Raw genomic sequence first — 26,232 nt, 5'->3', positions numbered from 1 at the left:
CGAACTTTAGTCCACGATAGTGCCTTACAATCACGTCTCTCTCACAACTAACTATAGATTCTAACCATTCATTATCGTCTGGACTTTTCTGTTTGATTTATTATTTTCATATACATATATACACCCTTGTAATGCGTATATTATTGATATTGAAATTATTATCAAAATTATTATTATTATTATTATTATTATTATTATTATTATTATTAGGGGATCAGTATTCATCATTATTAATTTTGTAAGAGTCTCGGGGTAATATACTGTAACCTGTAACATAACTTGTATTTGATTATTCTAGTGCAGTGGTTCTCGACCTTTTTCACTCCATCCCCCCCTTGAGGAATTTTCAACATCCTCGTGGACTCCTTCATTTTTCTCCCCCCCACAAATAATGCAGTTGAAGAGAACACCCTTATTTTATTTCAAGGTTTACAATCATCATTATCTTATATAGACTTACATGATTTACATAACTGACGTCACTAGACTAGAGTGACTACTAGACAAGCCTCTGCATATTTTGTCACAGCTCAATGGGAAGGCTGACATTGTTTCCTTTCAGTCAGGTGACTGATCCGAGGTTGTGTCACTGACAATGCACATCTCATGTCCGGGTCCACATCCAGTTGGTTCCGGCTTTTACTCTTTATATGTAGAAGGGTGGAGAAACCAGATTCGCATAAATAGGTAGTTGAAAAAGGCAAAAGGACGCGAAGTGCAATCTCGCTAACTGATACATTGAGCACCAGAATACAGTCAGAGATCTTTCTTCATAGAGGTCTTTGGCAGCAGAATCATTCTTGAGATCAAGAAATTCGTCCTGAACATTATTGGGAATGGTATCAATATCAATAGTGCCAGAGAAGGGATTCCTCACCAATTTTCCATCTTCCTCCTCGAATTATGGGAAATACTTTTTGAGCTCACTTCCAAGGATTTCAGGTGCTGAGTGATTTCAGTTTTGAGTGATGGGTCAAGCAGATGATCTTCAGTCTCATCAAGAACAGTTGAAAGATTCTCAAACATGGCAACATTTCCTGTATTGACTTTCCTTTGCCAATTCTGGAGCTTGGCAAGAAATGCACGAAGACAATCCATGAGGTAAAACACATTTCTCTCCTTGCCCTGCAGCTTGAGATTCAACCTGTTTAGCTGCTCAAATATATCTGCTAAATATGCAAGACGTGGCTCCCACAACACCTCATTGAAGTGACTTAATTGATCATCTTTCCCTTGCACTTCCAGGAACAACTTAAGCTCTCCCCGAAGTTCAAACACTCGATTCACAACATTACCCTTGGAAAGCCAGCACACTTTGGAGTAAAAGAGGAGGGCATCATGCTCTGAATCCATGTCTCTACAAAAGTTCTGGAAAAAGCGAGAGTTCAGATCTACAGTTTTCACAAAGTTGACACATTTGACCACTACCTCCAGGATCTTGCAAAGTTCATCACGGATGGTTTTCGACGCCAGTGCAAAACGATGGATCATACTTCCTTGACACGCTTCTGGAACCCCGATTTTGATCCCAGCATCGCCGGAGCTCCATCCGTACAGACTCCACAACAATTTTCCCAGTTGATCCTGTAAGCTGTGAAGAAAGAAGACAGCTTTTCCATCATATCTACAGCTGTTGTGGTGGTCTCAAGCTGTGTACAGAACAGATATTCCTCCTTGATGTCACACAAGAAAACATACCTAACAAACACGAGTAGCTGTGTACAAGAACTCACGTCCGGTGACTCATCCAGCTGTATTGCAAACATACCAGTTGGAGATAATTAAACAAAATGACAAAAAAATAATGAAAATTCTCTTCTGCCAAGTCAAAATAATTAACAAAAGTTTTGTTTAATTTAGATTCCCAACATTATTTGGAAACGTACAATTTATAACAGCTCGCCGTGGCGCCCCTAAATTCTTGCCGTGGCTCCCTTGGGGACCATGGCCCCCAGGTTGAGAACCACCGTAATCTAGTGATATAATCTCTCGTCTCCTTCAACCTCATACGATCATACGTGTTATTCCATGAGACTTAACACGTAGTAGGCATGATCGAGGTAAATGTCGTCAGCTCTTGACCTACGGCAGGAGTAGAAGGAGCGTAAACAGAACCAGTCTCTCGGTGGTAAATGTTCCCTGACCTTTCTAAGAACAAGTTTAGTGCTATGGAGTTTATAATTTATTCTGATGGCTGAAGAGACAGAGTTATTCTTTGGTTATTTCTGTAATTTGTGTTGCTATTTTTGCTGTTATTGTTATTATTTGTAGTAGTAGTTATCAATATTAACATTCTCTTGTTTCAAAGTGTCACACACACACACACACACACACACACACACACACACACACACACACACACACACACACACACACACAAACACACACACCCTGATAGCATGAAGAAAATTTTTTGTTTTCTTATCATCTCAATATAAAAATAATCGAGATTCAAAAGAATGAAGAACAAAGGAACACCAAAGAAAAGAAGACAAAGACTTTAAGGACGAACTTCACAGAAAAGGAGAGGAGGAAGAGGAAGAGGAGGAGAAGGAAGTAGAAGAGGAGTTAGAGGAGGAGGAGGAGGAGAAAGAAGAGAACGAGGGGGAGAAGGAGTAACAAGAATAGGGCGAGGAGGTAGAGGAGGAGGAGGAACAAGAAGAGGAAGAGGAAGAGGAACAAGAAGAGGAAGACGAAGAAGAAGAGGAGGAGGAGGAGGAAGAAGAAGAGAAGACCATCCAATGTTCGTCTTGCTCAAGAGTTCCAATGCCACATTCATCCGATTTATTAAGAGTTCAGACAATCTTTCGTGGGTGTTGTTTCGATGACAGTGCAGTATAGGTTAGGTTAGGTTAGGTTAGGTTAGGTTAGATTAGGTTAGGTTAGGTAGATGCAGCCGCCAACTCATTAAGTCAGTTAGGTAGATGAGGTAAAAATGACTTAATGGATAAAAAAATAGTCAAAGCAATTACATATTAAAAAAAAAGTAAAAAAAAAAAAAGTGTAAACTTCGTAGAGACTCGACGATCTGCAGTACTCCAGATGCCTTCCTACGGTGCATTTTTAACCAACTCGTATATCTTTGGTACTACATCACTTTGGCTAGTATAATAACAGGTACTAATAGACAGTAATGCTAGTTTATACCCCACAATCCAGGGGCGGATCCAGGTATATCAAATGGGGGATGGTGGGGGGGGGCGGGGGTCCAAGAAATTGTGGGTGGGGGAACATGGCCAACATAGCGAGCCTACCCAGCAAGGGGTTTTGGGGGCGCTGTAAGCCACCCCCCTCCCCATATTTTGTTTTAATCTGACCAATATCACCGTCATTTTGAAGCCATGTCCACTTGATATTAGAAGATATTCTGAGATCAATAGTAATTAATTTTTACTATACAAAAAGGCCTGAGTACAATATTGCATTAAAGAAAAAATATTGGAATTTCTCATGAAAATGGGGGTCCGGATCTCCAGGACCTGCCCCCCTTTACACTGTATGGGGGTATTGGCAGCGATGGACGAAGCGATACTGAAAGAGTTTACGCTCTTACCTCCAGAGAAAACGCGTCCCATTACTTCTTTAGAGAAAACGAACTTGACTTCAATATGTTGGTAACTATATTAAATACACATTTGTCGTAATACTGTACATGTTATATTAAATATTAACTACTGTACTACTTACGTTAAGATGCACTTATAGACAACCCGTACCTATAAGAAAAATAAAAAGAAATTAACACAAAATTATGGTAATATTTGAGGAACATGCAGTGTTTGTTTTCAGTACAGTACTAAAATATACTCTAACACCTTCTAACATTTGAATAACATTGTTGTAAAGTAAGGAAAAAACACTCTCACTTAATTACAAATATGTTAAGATGACTAAACATTCAAGACAAACTTTCCAAATTACAACACGTGTCAGCACAGTACAGTACATCAATTCCTGTCACTTTAAAATGTTAATCTCAATTGAATTTATCATGTCATCACTTTATTACCCGTACAGGCGAGTGGCACAGCTGTTTATATTATTATTACCAATAATTACAAAATAAATCCCCACTCATAAATAAAAAAAAAAATATAAAAAAATAAATAAATAAATAAATAAATACATAGAATATCAAATAAATAAATAAAAACAAATAAACAAATAAATACATAAACAAATAAATGAATAAATAATAAATAAATAAATAAATATATAAATAAATAGAATAAATAAATACACAAACAAATAAACAAATAAATAAATAAGTAAATAAATAAATAAATAAATAAATAAATAAATAAATAAACATCCTCAGCCTCCAAAAAAGAGACAAACACACACATACACTTTTAATATCCTCAAGTTAGGTTAGATTAGGTTAAGTTAGGTTAGGTTAGGTTAGGTTAGGTTAGGTTAGGTTAGGTTAGGTTAGGTTTAATGTGTCTCTGTATGGTCATAAACACACTGGATCTATGTTAATGTTTTGTTTGGCGGTTCTCACTAAACAATGATCTATCTATCTATCTATCTATCTATCTATCTATCCATGGCGGTTTTCACTGAACAATGACCTGTCTGTCTGTCTGTCTGTCTGTCTGTCATAGAAAGAAAGAAATCAGTGACATCATTCTAATAAAAATCAATCACTTATAAACATCGACTTCATTGACGAAATCTGGACGTCAAGAGGGTAATATTTTCACAATGCCTTCACTTCAATGATGTCATCGTCTACTCTCAATGACGTCACTGGGGTAATTTAGTATTCATCGTATCGACGTAAACAAAATTGTCCTTCGTAAAGTCGCTAAAGAATAAATCAAATCCCCGATGGCGTCACACAGAGTAAATTATAGGTAACATTTAACGTTCTATTGCGTCCTTGAAGGGTAAACTAAATTCCCCCTTCTGGTGTCACTGGAAGGGGGAGGGGGGATGGGGGGGTAGTAACGTGCAATATCTGCCTTGTACATCAGCCACTCGACTCCCCTCCCCTCCCCCCTCACCCCTCAGCCATCCCCCCTCGACCGATCCCCCTCTTCCTCCCCCTCAGCCATGCCCCCCCCTCCGCCTCCTCCCCTACCCCCTTAGCCACCTGTCTCTAAACTCGTGACTCGACGCTACACAACCGGATGGATGAATTTTACAGCAAAATTCTGAAAAGTGGATTAAAGCACGCACAGCAAACGTGGCCTCACCCTGCTGGCTATTACTCTCTCCTGAGAAAAAAAAGAACTGGGCCGCTGTTTACTGACCTCCAGGATTTACTTATTCATCATAATAGCGTTGAGTTTTTTTTTTCTACCGTAAACTACAAGAGGATTTATTAACACGAAAGCTGAGGTATTCTTCACTGTCAGTATTTGATGAGTTTTAAAAGGAGGTCAACCAGGGATTATAATTACTACGATGAGCCTGTGATACAATGTTAACAGAAGATAATAGTTAATCTTGATAGGTTATAAATTGACTCAGAAAAATAACAAAAATTTGATTTTTTTTTATAAAACTCGGAGAAAAATATAAAATAGTTCAGAATATAATCATCACTTCTTGGAGGCATGAGAGATGAGGTGTTACATATGAATAAAATATCATTCAATTCCACCTTATAACACGTATTTATGTGGGAGTAATACAGCTCTCAGACTCAACACACTTCAGTCATGCAACACAACAACACTGTCAACACGAGAATATGTGTTAGCATCGTGAGAGGGAAGTGATAGCACATATGAACCCTCCCATGTGCCAGGTAACAACACTCGAGCACTTGTGTGACTTTACAGATGTGTAGTTCTCATGCAATGGTGAATATGTTACATAACAGTTACCTGCCATCACTGTATTTAAATAGCCCTGACAGCTGTAGTGTGTCTTGTCAACAATCGCCTTTATTTCTCGTATACAAGTTACTGAAGTCTGGCTGTCTTGACTAAACACAGAGCAGTTGTTCGCATAAATAATAGGAGTTAGACAAATGAGTGATATCGAAACATTATAATATTCAATCTTTCTTTTATAAGTCAATTACTACTAATAAATACTGTATGATACAATCCACCAAATATGACAGGTGTAAAATTCCAATATAGATAATAGACAATGATATATAATGATATTCGTTAAATTATTGTCGTTTCTAATAAACCTGAAATTTGATGATCACAAAACGGTTTATTACCCTTTTCACACAGTCTGTTTACCTGACGGAAATACATTATGGAGGTAAATCACCACAAATTACACCTGTGAGCCTCGAGCGTCACTGTCATCAAGCAGAACGATGACATTAGTGAACTGTAATAGGTCAACACAGCAGGTGTCTCATGAGCTAAGGACCCACGAAGACCCACGAGGACCCACGAGGACCCACAAAGACCCAACACCTTGATACTAATGATTACAGGTAAAGTGACTAGCCATATGGGTCCCAGTGTAAGCTGACCTAAATATTCGCGTTGACTACTTAGGAAACGGCACGTAGATAGTGACTTATGCGCCTTAGGATTTCCACATATAGAGAAAATCTATTACAGAATAATATTTGTCTTTAGTAAGTGCCGCCAAATTTCAGCATATATCACCAAGAAGTTAATCACGATAAAAAAATATATATATATTCTGCAATTTTTTTTTTGGGGGGGGGGTCAATTTACCAAAGTGACGTTTCGTAAGTAAATTCAGAATCGTTTTTCTCTTATATCGCCGCGTATCTCTGCCCCGAAAAACAAACAAAAACATTTCTAGTAAAGATCCCGAAGAAAACAAACCATCACTAACAAGAATCACCTCATCTATACTATTACCGACAGTAGGAGTGGAGGCATTCCTGATGGACCCCAGAATTCACGGGCTGCGATTCTAATGGGTAGGGTAGGGTAGGGTAGGGTAGGGTAGGGTAGGGTAGGGTAGTACGAGGACCCACAGAAAATCGGACAAACTTGTTATGTAACTCTTGGCTCACGTGTGCCATGCAGGCTGCTGACACAACCTATAAATCCATAAAACAAAAGAAAACACTAAATCCCCCATAACCCTGGGAGTGTGGTGTGCCTGGCAGTGACCAAAACAAGAGAGTTGATTCCCTCCTTCGCCCATTGGTTAACGGGACGCCAATGACTGTGTTGTGATCATATCTTCTGATTTTCACCCCTAATTCTACGGATTGCGGTCACTCTATCTTTGAAGTGGGGACTTTAACTACACTACAAGTAAAACAAAAATAATAAATACTGAATACTTATTGTCGCTATTTTTTTTAAGTAACCTAACCTAACCTAACCATTATTTATGTCTTGAGTTTTATAGTAACAATAACACACACACACACACACACACACACACACACACACACACACACACACACACACACACACACACACACACACACACACACACACACACACACACACACACACACACACACACACACACACACACACACACACACACACACACACACACACACACACACACACACACACACACACACACACACACACACACACACACACACACACACACAACACACACACACACACGCACACACGCACGCACGCACGCACGCACGCGCACGCGCACACACACACACACACATTTCCATATATAACATCATACACTCACATAATATCCACATATATAACATCCACACATATAATATTGACATCCACAACATCCATATACAACACGGACACAGACGAGAGCCACAACCCATAACCACAAATCCCTGATATTTACAACCCTGCCATCCCGTGCTGCCACACTTCCCTTTCACCACCACTACCACCATCACTGTTATCCACCACTTCCACCATCACCATCACTATTATCCACTACTACCACTACCATCATCACTATCATCCACTACTATTACCACCATCACCACACCCAGCCTCCAACACCTACCACCATCACTACTACAAACTATCACCACATCCAGACACCTATCACCCCCTCACACAATCTTTATCACCTAACCACCCATATCCACCATCACCCCAAACCCACACCACCACACACACACACCCACACCAAAACCCTCACCACCACACACACACACCCACACCAAAACCCACACCACTACACCCTACACCAAAGTACTCCAATACACCTCATTGATTTCCCCTCAGTCGATTATAGGATTGCTGAGTGTCGATGTTGCATGTTACGCTCTATCCTTGTGCTGGGTAGGACTAACGTGGTGCTGGAGGCTTCAGTTTTTACCCCAGACTCTTACTGTTTGTGTTTGAAGTGATTCCTGTGGTGTTTTATGATAAGAGTATTGCTTTAATCTGTATTATATCGTTAAGTGAGTAAGGGTCTAACGTTTTGATTTTGTTTATATCGTTAAGTGAGTAAGGGTCTAACGTTTTGATTTTGTTTATATCGTTAAGTGAGTAAGAGTCAAACGTTTTGCTTTTGTTTATATCGTTAAGTGAGTAGGGTCTAACATTTTAATTTTGTTTATATCGTTAAGTGAGTAAGGGTCTAACGTTTTGATTTTGTTTATATCGTTAAGTGAGTAAGGGTCTAACGTTTTGATTTTGTTTATATCGTTAAGTGAGTAAGGGTCTAACGTTTTGCTTTTGTTTATATCGTTAAGTGAGTAAGGGTCTAACGTTTTGCTTTTGTTTATATCGTTAAGTGAGTAAGAGTCAAACGTTTTGCTTTTGTTTATATCGTTAAGTGAGTAGGGTCTAACGTTTTGCTTTTGTTTATATCGTTAAGTGAGTAAGGGTCTAACGTTTTGCTTTTGTTTATATCGTTAAGTGAGAAGGGTCTAACGTTTTGCTGTTGTTTATATCGTTAAGTGAGTAAGGGTCTAACGTTTTGCTTTTGTCTATATCGTTAAGTGAGTAAGGGTCTAACATTTTGCTTTTGTTTATATCGTTAAGTGAGTAGGGTCTAAGGTATTTAATTTTGTTTCCATTATTTAGTGAAATAGAAATAATGCACTAGTTACCGTTTATCAGTCTATTAAGGAAACACACACAGAGAGGAAATTCACTAATATGTAAAGAAGATAGTGGCGACGGTAGTAGACGAAAGGTTCATAAAAAAATAAATTGAATAAACGAACTAACTTCTCTTTTAAAGTTCCGAAATTAAGTAAGAGCGCGCGCGTGTGTGTGTGTGTGTGTGTGTGTGCATATACCTCGATTTTCTATCTGAACTAAATAACCTTGAGTGTATAGATTCTAGCAAACAAATATATCAAGAAATATCCACGAATGCAGAGAATAAATCACGCACATTACATCGTTGAGCGTAAGTTACAGCAGAACTGGTACAGTGCATAATGATTACCATGTCAATAATACTCAATAAAAGCAAGGCATAATATATCAGGTTAAATTACTAGAAAGTATTAGCAGTATTAACCCGATGCTGTTAGTAATATATTATGAGGAATCCGATCTTTTTTTGCTGAATATAATATGGAAATCTATTTACCTGTATTTAATTAAACACGATGCTTACCTTTCCTGACTTGACTGCTGGATATTATATGCAATTGAGGGATTTTTTTTCATGTATAGGTTAATATAACGAAATAAATAGTTCTTGGTGACTCTTATTGATATTATACTGCATCAATATATATTCCCCATGGTTCTCAAGACCAACAGGAGGAAGATGAGAAATTGAGACATATTTTTTAACACCATCTCTTGAGTGGGTTTTGGCCTCTGATATTGATAAATATTAAAGCACCATGACTCCCCCCCCCTTCACCTTCACGAGACGTAAGGAGCCAATCACAGCAGCTCTACGCGAGACAATGAACCAGTCACAGCAGCCCTACACGAGACAAAGAACCAATCACAGCAGCCCTGCATGAGACAAAGAACCAATCACAGCAGCCCTACAAGAGACGTAAAGGACCAATCACAGCAGCCCTACAAGAGACGTAAAGGACCAATCGCAGCTGCCCTTCACGAGGCAAAAAACCAATCACAGTGGCCCTACACGAGACAAAGAACCAATCACAGCAACCCTACAAGAGACGTAAAGGACCAATCGCAGCTGCCCTTCACGAGGCAAAAAACCAATCACAGTGGCCCTACACGAGACAAAGAACCAATCACAGCAGCCCTACACGAGACAAAGAACCAATCACAGCAGCCCTACACGAGACAAAGAACCAATCACAGCAGCCCTACATGAGACAAAGAACCAATCACAGCAGCCCTACATGAGACAAAGAACCAATCACAGCAGCCCTACATGAGACAAAGAACCAATCACAGCAACCGTACACGAGACGTAAATAACAAATCACAACAGCCCTACACGAGACGAAATGAACCAATCAGAGTCCGTAAATGTCACATGACCCCTTGAGAGTGTTATAGGAAGGCAATATTACCAAACTTATGCATAATAGATTTCTCATATATTTATTACAGCCCAAATGATAACCTAATGTCATACTTAAAATTAAATGAGATATATTTACGTGAATATAAGAGAACAAATCAAAATTAAAAACTTTGAGGCGAGAAATATCCCCATGGCTGAGGGGAGGGGAGGGGATGGGAGGGGAGGGAGGAGGAGGGAGGGAGGGAGGGGGGAGGGAGGGAAGGGAGGGAGGGGAGGGGAAGGAAGGGGAAGGGAAGGAAGGAAGGGAAGGGGAGGGGAAGGGAAGGGAAGGGAAGGGAAGGGAAGGAGGGAAGGGGGGGAGGGGAGGGAAGGGAAGGGGAGGGGAGGGGAGGGAGGGGAAGGGAAGGAAGGGGAGGGGAGGGGAGGGCGTTTTCTCCGGTTACCCGCTCGACAGCTGACCGAATAATCAAGACAGAATTCGGTCGTCGGGAACCAAACTTTTGAACAACACTCCGAAATTTTCCGCTCTGGTATGCAATCCAGACGTAGTTTTTTTTTTTTTTTTGTTCCATGACGGCAGTTAAATGAACTTTCAAACCAGCGATACCGAACTCCGAGAGAAAAGTTCGGTTATCGGTGAGGTTCGGTTAAGAGAATTCCATTATAGAGAAAAATTATATTTGCCAACTTCAAACTGTTTCATCAATTATCCATACTCAGAAATATTATCAATTATTATTTTTTACGCCAATTACAATTAAGAAAATTATCAAATTGCCAAAAACTACCAACATTTTGAAGCTTCACTTACGATAACTGCCATCATAAATATCCTCTTGGGTGTCGTGTAAATACAATAGTGAACGAGTGAGTGTTGGTCTGCCTGCCATAATTACAACACACAGAACCATTGTTGTCAGTGTTGGTAATTAATGTGTGTGTGTGTGTGTGTGTGTGTGTGTGTGTGTGTGTGTGTCCAAGTGGCTGGATACACACACACACACACACACACATACACACTGTAGATTTAAGGAATTATGCCCATTCACATTTCCTAGAATCAGAACAAGCTTTTAATATCAGTGTAAAGTACTGTACCCGTGTTAGAATATGCTAATGTTGACGTCATAAACTATTCTGATGAGAAAACGTAAAGAATATTAATACGCTGGAGGCTACGGTGCGATCCTGCCAGCCTCTGTGACATGATGTAACCTCATAGTAACGCGTTATATAACACTCCAGTGACAACGTATAGCTTGTTGTTTGCAGGCTTAACAGGAAATGCATTCTTTATGTACACTCTCACCAAACACCCCGAGTGAAGAATCTGAAACCCTTCCCAGATGACAACCTTCACTCTGATCATTCATCGTGCCCAGGTGTTGGAGAAGCCTTGGTTGAGAGTGTACTTATATATATAATTATTTACTATAATAATATTACCAGAAAGCAAATTAAAGATAGTAGTATTGTTAAACATTACCACTGCTTCTAATGTTAGGAAATATGAATAAGAAACTCTTCATTTTTATTACCGACAAAGCGAGAGGCAGATATACACACACACACACACATATCCCATTTACACGCTACATCGTTTATCTTAACCATCCAAGAATCTAAAAAAAAATTAGAGTTATGTTAATTTTATTCAAGTGACAAGACGATTTTCTCGGCTGTATGGTAACATCTTCAGGCTGTAGGGAAAAGATATGCTGTTGTGGTACTTTTGTTGGGATGTGTTCAGGTGTTTCATCAGTCAGGTGTTTGATTAATGACAACAATAATCTTAGTTTCTACTTCTATAATTCATGTCTTTCTTATTGGGATGGAAGGTGAGAGGGAGGGGGGAGGGGGGGGGGAAGTTGGGAGGGAGGGAGGGAGAGGAGGAGGAAAGGAAGGAGAGAGAGAGGTAAGGAGGGGGGAGGAGAGGGAGGTGATAATGAGTGACTAGCTCTGTGTGTTTAAGGTGCGTGTTGGTACCTGTTGTACACACACACACACACACACACACACACACACACACACACACACACACACCCATCATATACGGTGAATATCACAATTTTTCCTTCAGTAAAACATATAATTCTGTATAATTATCGAAAATTGAGACTAATTATCCAAATGGTTTTGTTGTGATTTTCGTAACATTTTACTGCAAGAGAAAACAACAATAAATTTATCAAAAGTAAGAAAAGTAAAAACACTAATTTTCGGGGATTGATGTTCTATAAAAGGTAAGTCAACTTTATTTTGTGACATCCGCTGCAAAACAAGTGTTATATCTGCCTGTAAGTGGCCATAATACGCGTAAAAAAACAATTGTCCCATTTGATTAGGAAACAACTGTATTATCTGCTTAAAACAATTGTAATATCTGGTTAAAACAACATTTACCTGCTTAAAACAACATATACCTACTTAAAACAACATGTACTTACTTAAAACAACATTTACCTACTTAAAGCAACATATACTTACTTAAAACAACATTTACCTACTTAAAACAACATATACCTGCTTAAAACAACATATATCTGCTTAAAACAACACATACCTACCTAAAACAACATAAACCTGCTTAAAACAATTCTAATATCAGATACTAAACAATATTTTCCACATTATTTACATTTATTAATATTCCCATTGTAAACAAAACACAGAAATTCAAAGGATAATTTACAAGATTTACAAAGTTTTAACTGTGGCATTTTTGACACCCAATTTTCCCTCCTCACGTTCACTTTGTAAATTGAATATGTAAATTGTGGATATGAAGAGGTGGGTGGGTGTGGGGTGGGGTGGGGTGGGTGTGGGGGTGTGTGTGTGGGTGTGGGTGGGTGATTCTATCTGTTGTCTTAGTGCATTTTCCTCCCACTTCATACATTCATTTATTCTCTTCTATGGCTTACCTCCCCTATTTTATCTTAATTTCCCATAGTTCTTTATTCGTACTAGATAAGAGTGAAAGGAGAATAGAGATAATTGATAGATATATATGTATTTTATTTTTTTACGTTAAATAATATATACTGTAATAAATATTAGATAGATAGGTGGATGGATAGATGGATAGCTATAGATATACATTTCAATATAAAAGTTAAAGGAATATAATAGAGTTTTAGATTATTTAATAGTTAATACACTAGAATAAATTAATGGCGGTACAGAAAGGTTTTAATCACATGACTTCTATTACTACAAGTAGAAATGTCTCTCTCTCTCTCTCTCTCTCTCTCTCTCTCTCTCTCTCAAATACCAGAAAGGTAATTCCCTTGTCCAATCAGGTGAGGTCTAGTTAGGCAAGTCATCTGCATATCCGAAAGAGACCAACACACTGTTTAGGCGTCGCCATGTTTCAGCTCTCAACGCTAAAGGTTTAATCCGCTCAAGCCTGGATAAAGGCCTCGTCCAACACAGCCTGTATCCATGAGGCGCACAAACACACTTACACATACATACATACATACATACATACATACATACATACATACATACATACATACACGCACAGGCACACACTAAAGAGGGTTAATAGTTATGGATTTACTACTAATAATAAAAAAAAGTAAAAAAAAAAAAAATAATAATAATAATAATAATATACCTTCCCGGAACACGTAAACAGTTTAACAGATAAATTTCCTACTCTCTTAACACACTAATCACAAATGTCACTCTTCATTATCAATAATTACTGACGGACGAGGCAGTTGGCAGTAAAACACCAATAACTCACATAATATAAATGCCAACTAATAAATACGATATTAATTGTAATGGTGTCAGTAAATTATCCCAGTGACAATTATGACCAGTTGTAATTTTTTTGTTATTATATAATCAACAAACTGGTACCAAATCGTGAGGTCAATCAAGATTTTTTCGGGGGATTTTGTAAATGGATTATTTTTTTAATTTGGAAATATGACATTAAATCTGGATCAAATATAAGTCTGGTTTAGATGCTGGTCCATCGTCGTCTGTGTGTCATTAATATTTCAGTTTTAATTCGGAAGAAAGATTCACCAATAAGTCATAATACGGATAAATATTCCTATTGGTTTTAACGTACACTATTATCGCTAGTACAGGATCGTGTTAGTGTCCGTCATACTTCACACGGGGTAAATAATGCTAGCGGTGTTACAAGATGTAGTATTGTCTATTATTCTCCTACTGCTATTTACTAGAACATCACGCAGGTTCTCAGTACACAGTCTAGACAGAGAAAAACATTAAATACGTTTTTATTCTTACTGTATTAATAATAGTGTGTGAAGACTAATGCCTGGGCCGGGTCATGACTGGCATATGAGGTCACGTTCGACTATTTCACTTTGTTAGCGATTAACAAAACATAATAATTCGCATAAATATTAGAGAATTCACACGTATATAAAATTTTATCAATAATTTAAAAACGTGTGTGTGTGTGTGTGTGTGTGTGTTACAATAAACAGGTACAGCAGAAGGTGTCATTAGGACCTTCCACAGGTGTGTGAGGGAGGCAGTAAGTTCCTGCCACACTGACTTCTTCCATTAAGCTCGTAAGTTAAACATTTCGTAACTAGAAGAACGTATCTTATGACTGTCAAAGGCAATAACACATTACATAGTTAAAAATAACATTACAATCACATCTGACTTAACTTGTTACATTCTCTTTACGTCTCTATTTCACCGTTCCCCCACGAGGATATGATATTTTTCAGAGATAAAGAAGAAGACTTAACATAATAATGACAAATGAGAAATAAAAACAATGCATGAATCAGCCTCCACATATTATGACTCCTGAGAGTTTGTTTCAACACTTGGAACCATTGTGTGATTTACCAAGGAGGTGTATAGCAGCGCCAGTGTCCAGGTGTGAAGATGCTTCCTGGTGTTTCATAATTCCTTCGTATAATTTTTATCGTTAAAGCTCTATCACTAGTATTAGTATTCTTCCTTATAATATTCATCTATGTATATATTATCTATATAGAGTTAATATTGCAACATATATTTATCATTATTACTGAACGAAATTACGTTTAGGAATTTTTTCCACCAATCAGCTCCATTGTTACAGGATTATATTACGCATTCAATCATAAGTTTACTCTAGTATTGCGACGGTGCCACATGTCCAGGTAAACGTCACCACAGCGGGTACAGAAACTTTCAGGCAACTGTACCGAATCCCACGTTAAGCCTACAGTACAGTATATAACCTACTACAGCTGGTTGAGAAGTAATAACCCTAAACTCATACTGTTATCTAAGACCTTGGATGACTCTCTTCTCGCGCCGCCCTTCCAGTTGGTTCATGTAATGGCACTCACCTTCTCCCCAGCTGGTGCGTCTGCCAAATTGCCTCACTGGATGTGTGGTCACGTAATAACGAACAATTGTATTGCACTTAATTTTCTCTCATGAGCTGCCATATTGCCTCACAGTGTTATAGTGAGACCCGCAAGCACTTTCCATACCACTTTTTTTCCGACCACTCCATCTTATCCATTTAATTAGTGATGTGAAGAGCGTGTACCCCGGCATGACTGCTCCTTAGATAGAGTGTGGATACAACACACTTTACTGTATACTAAGCCTTTGGTAAGCAAGGAGGCAGCGAGGCCAAGCATTGCACCCGACCCCCTTCATTTCCCCAACTGTCAACTGAGGTACACTAATACAGCTGAGTGGGTTGGCGTTACCCTAGAATCGAACCAGCCATCTTTAGGACAGGAAGTGAGCGCTGTTGTCCACTAAGCCACCGTAGCCCAACTAGTGATGTAACACCACACTAAAAACAGGTCATGAGTCGATTACACCTTCCCACACGTTATTTATACCTGTTATGAAATGTGATGAAGCAGCCGTGACCTTACCACTGACGAGCACAGGTGTGTTCGATAAATTGATTGGCTAAATGAGTCCCAACCTCATTTAAGGTAACTCTGCTATTACGCCAGACGCCCAGACCTAATGGGTCACACTTCTCAAGGACTCCAGCTCTAAGGGGCCCCAATACTAATGGTTAAGTAATACTGAGGTGGTGTAGCACTCGAGCTCATTGGGACTGGCGACAATTTATCATGTGTGAGGTGCTGGAACTAATACGATGTGAGATACAGTTTTATATCTCACAGATAATAGTTATTTTTTTAATGTTGTTCACTCACTACCGGGAGTTTAAGAGACAATTATTTAATGTTAAATGAAGTAGCTATGTAAAAAACGAGGATTTTATATATTTTTTCGTTAAATGTAAATAAAATTATAAATACGTATAAAAACCACTTTTGAAATAAATTATTTACTCAGTATCGAAAGTTACAAGAAGAGAATAATTGTAAGATATAATGGTCAGCTAAAACAAATATTTATGAAATTAGCAGATTTCTGTAAAACTCTACGGTATTTAGTCGCCACATTTCACTACCTATCGCCGTAAGACCCAAATCCTGAAAGCTTTATATCATCAATATTCCTCATAACTGGGGATATAAGAACGTACAGCCCCCCTCCTTCACTAGTACGTTTACAGGGGCTCGTCATATAAACATTCGACAAATCATTACATTGAGATATTTGTTTTAATATTGTTTTACTTTGATTCCATAGTATGTTTATTATTGCGGGATTCCTTCTGTAAGCAAACACAGCGCTGCCACACTACACAAAACCTGATGATTCCCTGTAAACGCAGTAGTGAAGGGGGCTGTACATTACTTGTCTCTCTTAAGCTACAACATACAAATAACATCTCAAATTGCATTAGTATTCCACTGAGAGATTACCACATCTATATACGCTCACTCAGCACACATTGAACCTCAAACACTGAACCTGAAATACTGAACCTGAAACACTGAACCTGAAATACTGAACCTGAAACACTGAACCTCAAACACTGAACCTGAAATACTGAACCTGAAACACAACCTGAAACACTGAACCTCAAACACCGTATCTCAAACACTGAACCCCAAACACTGAACCTGAAACACTGAACCCCAAACACTGAACCTTAAACACTGAACCTCAAAATGAACCTGAAACACTGAACCCCAAACACTGAACCTGAAACACTGTACCTCAAACACTTGAACCTTAAATACTGAACTCCAAACACTGAACCTCAAACATTGAACATGATATACTATGACTACACCCATTGAAAGTCACTAATAGGAGGAGTCGGCTTTATATGGTGTGGAACTTATAACCCAAAACAAAAAAATAAAAAATAATTAAGAAACTGGAAGGTGTGATTTATTGAGGGGAGGGGGGAGGAGGGGGGTGAAGGGGGGGTGGTGGTAGGTGGTGTGAGACAGACAGACAGACAGAGTGGGAGGTGTGTGAGGATGCTGGGGGTCAGTTGTAAATATTTTCCGAAGATGTCTCAGCGGTCAGAGTGCAAGTGACGCCCTTCAATAATTTACTCAACATCTCATGATATATATATATATAAAGGTTGTAAAAAAATATAAAAATGAAATAAAATATAAGAAAAATTAAATATAAATAAAAGAAAAATGAAAATAATCAGAAAATAATAAAGACATCATAATTCTTTTAACCTTGGTGACCATCCCGAGGAAAAATTATCCCCGAAGTTCCTGATTGGTGTAACGCTTATGGCCATTAACCAATCACAGGAATCTTTGATGCTACTGATTGGAAGTAAATCAGCCAGAAAACCGTAGAAGCTGATTGGCTCATCTCGAATAGTCATAAACCAATCAAGATGCCATCCAATGACCACCCCCCCCCACACTTTTTTGGGAGGAGGGGGAGGAGGGGAGGGGGGGGAGGAGAGGGTAAAAAATTTCCAGGATTTTCATGAAATATTTGTCGATTTTTATTATTTTTTTTAGAAAGTGGAAATAAAAATAATAACACAAACTTTGACTAAATTGTAAGTCAAATGAATCTATTTTTAAGTGATAACATTTTTATTTAGGAATTACAGGATTTGGTCACAATGGGAGCACAACCACTGAGTATGTATATGTGTGTGTGTGTGTGTGTGTGTGTGTGTGTGTGTGTGTGTGTGTTTGTTTTATTTATGAGTTCGCATGTATGTTTGATGTTTTAATTGTGTGCACATGACTGGGTGGTGATGGTAGGCTATTGTGTCAGTACACACACACACACACACACACACACACACACACACACACACACACACACACACACACACACACACATTTATTTTGATATATTTAACACCACTAATGCATATCATAATTAAGTAAACGTGTGTATTGTATATATATATGTTCAGTCGTATTTACTCTTACCTGTTAAAACTTAATTTAACCAATTCACGGAAGTTACCTGTCGAGATTTGTTTGAGAGACTCTTAATTAATTTCATTCATTTAATGATATAAACAAACGAGCCAATTACGAAACGACTTTTAAACTTCAAAACGGGATGAAAAAAATGAGTTTGGGAATAAATTTTTAGGTTTTGTTGAAATAACAGACGAGGAACAGGAAGTAATTATCGTTGGAAAGGTCTCCGTCGATGTGTTTGGGTGTCTCTTAGTATGAACATTCAGTGACCTTTCACCCTTAATTGTCCAGGTGGGTCTTAATGAACAGTATGTGCGAGTGTTTACCTGTGTCAGTGTTACAGAGTTCAGAGTGGAGAGAGAGGGAGAGAGGGAGAGAGGGAGAGAGAGGGAGAGAGGGAGAGAGAGAGAGAGAATTTAAGAGTTGGAGCGGGTCAGCTTTAAAGTGTGAGAGGTCATCCAGGTGTAAATGTCACCTGGGCCTCTTGTTAAAATTCACCTGACACTCCATCCCTTAGCAAACACTTGACGACTCTGCCTCCTCTCTACTCTCCTCGCCTCCCTCCCTCCCTCTCCCTAACCAAACACTGTTCACCCCCACCCACCCAGCCAGCCACCCACCCCTCCTTTCCTCCTCTACATCTCTCCAGCTCCTTCCTCTTCCTCACCTCCCTCACCAGACACACTCACCCATATGTTAGTCATCCGCCTTTGAGACTCTTGTGTTATGAGACCTTTGTATAGTGTTGGGCAGGTAGCTAGGTCACTGTGTGTGTGTGTGTGTGTGTGTGTGTGTGTGTGTTTGTGTGTATGTGTGTGTGGATACTGACACAATCGCCTACCATCACTACTCAGTCTTGTACACACAATTAAAACATCAAACATACGTGCGAACTCATAAATAATACACACACACACACACACACACACACACACTTTACCTATGGCTATCTACCTATTCACTTATCTGTCTATCTCCACGTATTTCTCTTCGTGGTGTATATTTATCCTATCACACAAACCTATAAACAGCAAGAATATCTTACCATTAATCATGCATTGACGTATGAAATTTTAATCTGATTTTATTCCAACAACATAACATTTTTAAGAGTGACAGTGACGTAGCTATTCGATGATACATTAATATTAGTTGATTTTTTTCTATTTACTTTGTTTTTACTATTATTTATTATTACTTTTATTTTTTACTATTTATTTTTATTTTTTTACTTTTTATTTTTCATTTTTTTAGTACTTTTTGCGTTTAGTCTTCTGAAATTTAGTACGAAATACGTCCTTTATACAACGAACATTCCGAAACACTGTCCGGATTATATTTAACCGAAACATTTGAAAAAGAAAGAAATTCGATATTGGAGTTTTATCAGCGTGTGACTGTCTCGTGTTAGTAATGGTAGACACTTACAGGTAAACAAGTCTCACGCTAAAACAAAATCGGATACATCGACCAATTGAGAAAATATACGACTTAGTGATTTAAATACAATACAATACAATACAAATACAATACAAATACATGGAATACAGAAGGAGCGTTACTGTAATACAAAAACACTATATCAAGATTTTCAAGATTTTACGTTAATAATTATTGAAGTTAATGTAAATACGATACAATGTTGACGTTATTGTAATATATCATTTTAGCGTCAAATTCTGCGTCAAAATTCTCCCCAGGCGTCGTATCTAACTGAGAAAATCATAGTGTTTACTTCACCTGACTTAACTAATTCTCAATCACCTGGACATTGAGCCTAACCTAACCTAACCAAAATACCTTGACCAATATACCATGAGCTTCGTAGGTTAGGTTAGGTTAGCTAACCTAAACTAACCTCATATCTAATCAAACTTAATCTAACCTGACTTAGTAGCTAACCTAACCTAGATTCTATTCTCACCTCAACTCACCTAAGGTAACCAACAAATTCCCTCGACCACACTCTGGTTCAAGTGGATCTCTCTCTCTCTCTCTCTCTCTCTCTCTCTCTCTCTCTCTCTCTCTCTCTCTCGCTACACTGTGCCCACACGATTGTTATATTTATTTCCGTGTTAAGTTGCAATTATTCATACATATTTAGGTAGTTTATTCGTTCGCTTTTAATATCTCACTTAAATTAGTCGTTATTAGTCTTATTATTGTTGTTATTATTATTATTGTTGTTGTTATTATTGTTTTTGTTGTTATTATTATTATTATTACACAATCTCGTTGTATCGCTTCCTGTGGTATATGATGGTTGTGATGTTAAGTAATTTCTATATCAGGTCACCATGCTATAGCAAGGGACGTGTTAGATACTGTAGCCCATGGTGTAGTTCACATACTGGGTAACATAACCACATCAGATTCTCTACCACATCCTGGGTAACGTAACCACACCAGCTCCACTACCACATCCTGGTTTACAAGACCACACCAGCTCCACTACCACACCCTGGGTAACATAACCACACCAACTCCACTACCACATCCTGGGTACTAGTAACACATAAACAGCACAAATTACGTCAGTCTTGTTTTAATCTGTCAAACATTCATCAGTGCCACCTGGGCGAGTTAAAGGCTCACGCAGTCCCCTCCACTCTGTTTACAGGAGCAGGCAGACCCACCCTCCCCCTCCCCCTTCCCCTCACCTCCCCCTTCGCTTCCCCTTCCCCCTCCCCTTCCCCTTCTCCTCCCCTTCCCCCTCCCCTTCCCTGTGTGACCATCATTTGTCTCGATTCTTAATGCCTCAGCTCCGTACAGCGTTGAGCAAAATGGCCCCGTCCTCCTCATCCTTCCCCTCCTCCTTGTTGAGAACCCCAAGAGCCTGAATTATGTCACACATCGCCAGGGGCTTCTCGTGAGTGCATCTTCCCCTCAGGCAAATTAGGCCACGCTGGGTAAATTAAGATATTACTAAAGTTCTTAATACCACTTAGTGAGAAACTGACAAGGTGTGTTGGTGTACTTGCAGAACTAATGCTGTAAATGTTATCCTATACGTCTCCTCGTTCTCAAAATTCTCCTACACAGACTGATGTTTCATATTTTACCCAAACTTTTACCTTTAGCATGATTTAACCTAACTTAATCTAACCTAACCTAACCCAAGTACAATTTCCCTACCGTTCTATCACGTCAGGATTTAAATACAAGAACAACTTTATATGAACAGCGGTAAGAATAAGGACATCGACCCAAGCAGTTTAGACCCTTCTCGGCGTTATTGACAATCCTGCGAGGAAAATATATCACTGCAGTGGTCGTCACGTCTGGCAAACTAGGCGATACACTTGGTGAAATTTCTATGCAACTTGCCTTAGAATCAGATACAAATTTTCTCAACATGCACAGGATAATTCAGGATGACTATAGTTGGGTGTTACTCTCAGGTGTATGAGCTCTTGTGGCAGCCGTGTGGGGAGATACACAGACCTACACTACAGCTACACCCCGGGCTTGACGACACCACCCTCTACCACCAAACATTATTTGGATAATTTCATGATCCAGGTAATGCTACAGGTGCAACACAAAGTCGATAGAGAAATACCACATCATTCCACTACCTCAAATAATAAATTCCCACAACACCACTATGAAATATCTGACTCATTCCATAAATATAAGTCTCTCTTGAGTTTATGAAAGGACCACGAAAAAAATAAATAAATCCTTTGAGAATTTATGACACTCGGTTCTTCATCTAATTTTGGGTTCCTTAAAAGTGTTACCAGACTGACGGAAGAACTGAGTCTCACCCACAAACATTATATAATCTCCTCAGTATATCTCGGTCTTAGGACACCCACTTGTTCCTCCCCATCAGGTAAACACTCGGTCGTGCTGGTGTTTACTTCAAGTCGCCAAGGAGACACATACCACCTCACTCTGCCTCACCTTGTTATCATAGTAAAAGCTGAACAAAAGCAACAGTAGTGGTTGATGGGTTGTGGCACGATACACACACACACACACACACGGTAGAGAACATTGCGTGTATCCCACATTATCAGCACCTCACGCTATCCGCCTCACTACTGGCTACTAATAATACAGGTTTGTGTGTCGCATACCTAGTGGAACGTGCAGCCTTTAAAACGGCCGAAAATAAATAAAATAAATAAATAAATAAATAAATAAATAAATAATGAGAAATCCGCCAAAATTACACCAAAACAACAACAACAATAATAATAATAATAATAATAATAATAATAATAATAATAATAATAATAATAATAATAATAATCTCCTAAGTTATAACACAGTAGATAGTCAGTTACCAAGTGCCCACCATCCCCAGCTGTAATTAAGAGGAATGACCCTAACTACCATGTACTAGCTCACAACTCACCCCCATTGGCTCACGTGACCTGATCTGCCTTCGCTAGTTATGTTCACAAACCTCTTCCATACATGGTGTCAGCTGTGTACGGAACAGTTCATGTATACATCCTACTTGTACACATAATGTTTCTTGTATGGGATATATTTGGTACACATACTCTCTAGTACACAAACTGATTCGTACATGAATGTTATTTTATACAATCACAAGTGTACATGAAAATTTTATTGCACACAGACGTACATACTTTGTGCACATTAACTTGTAGGACATTGTGCACAAACTATTGACTCTAATTTATCTTCATGTGCACAACAAATGGAAATATATTCTCGTGCACATAATTGTTTACATACCTTCTAACGCACATGTATACGTTTACACAACAGGTCTCTTGTGCACATAAGCACCTTTTATACGTACACAGATCTCGTTGCACACCTGAATAGAATATAAATGAGTTTTCAATACTAAAGTTTGGTCAGGTGAGTGAGCGTGTAGGTTAGGTTAGGTTAGGTTAGGTTTACGTTAGTGACATAAAACCTCGTATAAAACACAAAACAAAACCTGAGTGTTGCATCCCGGTTGTGGGTTTCACCTGTGGACAAACTCGCGTGTTACCTGTGAAATGCCACTAATTAGTGTTGGTGTTTGAGTCAATACATTTACCTGTCAATAGAATAACGTTGGTGCCTTCTGTGTTGGCTAGAGCGGAGGAACACCCACACAGAACACTGGGTTTGGTTAGGGTGTGATGAAAGTGAACCCAGGTAAGCAACTGGGTTTGTTTCGGGTCCGGCTGAAGTTCTTTGACCCTCTGAAACCACACTCTTTCAGCTGATGATGGTGGTTGAATAGTTGTTATTATCTATGGTGGTAGAGGTGAATAGTCGTTGTAGATTAGTGGTAGTAGTGATAAATTGGTGTTATAGGTGGTAGTGTTGAATTGTTGTAGGTGGTGGTGGTAGAGTTGAATTGTTGTAGGTGATAAAGTTGAATAGTTATTACACGTGATAATGGTAGAATAGTATAGATAATAGTTGTTACAGATGATGGTAGTATAGTTAATAGTTGATGCAAATGGTTGTAGTATAGATAATAGTTGTTGCACATGGTGGTAGTATAGATAATAGTTGTTGCAAATGGTGGTAGTATAGATCATAGTTGTTGCAGATATTGATAGTATAGATAATAGTTGTTGCAAATGGTGGTAGTATAGATAATAGTTGTTGCAGATGATGGTAGTATAGATAATAGTTGTTGCAGATAATGGTAGTATAGATAATAGTTGTTGCAGATGATAGTATAGATAATAGTTGTTTCAAATGGTGGTAGTATAGATAATAGTTGTTGCAAATGGTGGAAGTATAGATAATAGTTGTTGTAGATGATAGTAGTATAGATAATAGTTGTTGCAAATGGTGGTAGTTGTAAAGTTAAATAATTATTACACATGATAGTAGTAGTAATAACAAATAGTCGTGATGTCATTGTACGTGATAATAATACAACAAAGCCGCAGTTTGACTTATGACTCACAATGCGGTTAGGACAAGGACTGCAGTCTGACTTACAGGTTATAATTACAGACTGACTTATTGTCCTGTAATACCGTGACGGAGATGAAAGAGACAGGGACATGACATACGATACAGTGGACCGTAAACTACACTCTTGTCTTTAGGTTAGGTTAGGTTAGGTTGGGTTAGGCTTGGCTTGGCTTGGCTTGGCTTGGCATGGGTTGGGTTGGGTTGGGTTGGGTTGGGTTGGGTTGGGTTAGGTAGACAGAAGAATGAAGCCGCTCTCCAAGAACATGATATTGACACACCTTGAGATACTGACCATAATAACAGGTGTGAAATATTTAAATTTACTTTGATAAAAAAAATAAAATACTAAAACATTGAAAAGTTATTATGAGAGAACACAAACATTTTCATGACACGGAAATAAAACTTTCAATGACTTATGATATTGGTGATAATATGTCAGGTTTAAATAAATCACACACACACACACACACACACACACACACACACACACACACACACACACACACACACACACACACACACACACACACACACACACACACACAACACACACACACACACGAACACACACACACACACACACACACACACACACACACACACACACACACACACACACACACACACACACACACACACACACACACACACACACACACACCACCACCAATATTCCTAAATTTTTAAAAAATAGTGTCGAAAATAGGCGTCAGTTTCCATTAAAAAATCATTTAATAAATTATTGTTAAAAAAAACTAGGTAAAAAAACAAATACTAAAGTAAAACTAAGGTTAAAATACCGTAAAAATCACGTTAAAAATTATGTTAAATGACACGATAAAATTATTTAAAAAATCACCGTATTAATGAGGGTAAAATTTTCGTTAAAAAATCACATTAAAGAAGAATAAGAAAATAAATAAATACTCAGGGGGAAATTTTTACATATTAAGGGAAAAACTCAATATCAATAGAGTTGCATTGGTAAACTCAATGAATGTCTCTCCTGAGTAACTAACTAACTGACTGACTGACTGACTGACGTACTTACTGACTGACTGACTGACTGACTGACTGACTTACTTACTGACTGACTGACTTACTGTTTAACTGACTGACTTACTTACTGACTGACTTACTGTTTAACTGACTGACTTACTTATTGACTGACTTACTTACTGACTAACTTACTGTTTAACTGACTGACTGACTGAGCCACTGAAATATTTTTTTTCCATCCCTCTTTGGCCTGTTCGGTCCACGGGTCACTTACTGTACTGCCGACAAACACCACCCATATGTCATCATCATCAGTACTAGTAGTAGTAGTGGTAGTAGTAGTAGTGGTAGTAGTGGTAGTAGTAGTAGTAGTAATATTGATATTTCTATTACTATTATTATCATCATCAGTGTTATTATTATTATTACAATTGTTATCATTTTAACTCTTTCAATTAATAACAATGTTAATATTAGTAATTACGAGTGTTATGAACCAACCACCCTTACCCTAACCTAACCTAACCTTACCCTAACCTAACCTTACCCTAACCTAACCTAACCTAACCTTACCCTAACCTAACCTAACCTTACCCTAACCTAACCCTAACCTAACCTTACCCTAACCTAACCTAACCTAACCTAACCCTAACCTAACCTAACCCTAACCTAACCTAACCTTACCCTA

At 38.4% G+C, this 26,232-nt stretch overlaps 1 protein-coding gene across 1 annotated transcript; it reads right to left on the bottom strand.

Moving 5' to 3' along the window:
• Positions 1-646: 646 nt before the first annotated feature.
• LOC121865633 (SCAN domain-containing protein 3-like) lies at positions 647-1,491 on the bottom strand. The gene is made up of 2 exons (XM_042365155.1): positions 928-1,491; positions 647-820 (listed from the first exon to the last, which is right to left on the bottom strand). Exons 1-2 carry the CDS (start codon positions 1,489-1,491, stop codon positions 647-649), a joined length of 738 nt encoding a protein of 245 aa, XP_042221089.1.
• Between the last annotated feature and the right edge of the window lie 24,741 nt (positions 1,492-26,232).

The sequence above is a fragment of the Homarus americanus genome, unplaced genomic scaffold (assembly GCF_018991925.1).
Source record: "Homarus americanus isolate GMGI-L3 unplaced genomic scaffold, GMGI_Hamer_2.0 scaffold60044, whole genome shotgun sequence".
Lineage (NCBI taxonomy): Eukaryota > Metazoa > Arthropoda > Malacostraca > Decapoda > Nephropidae > Homarus > Homarus americanus.
This window is presented reverse-complemented; position numbering and strand designations above follow the sequence as displayed.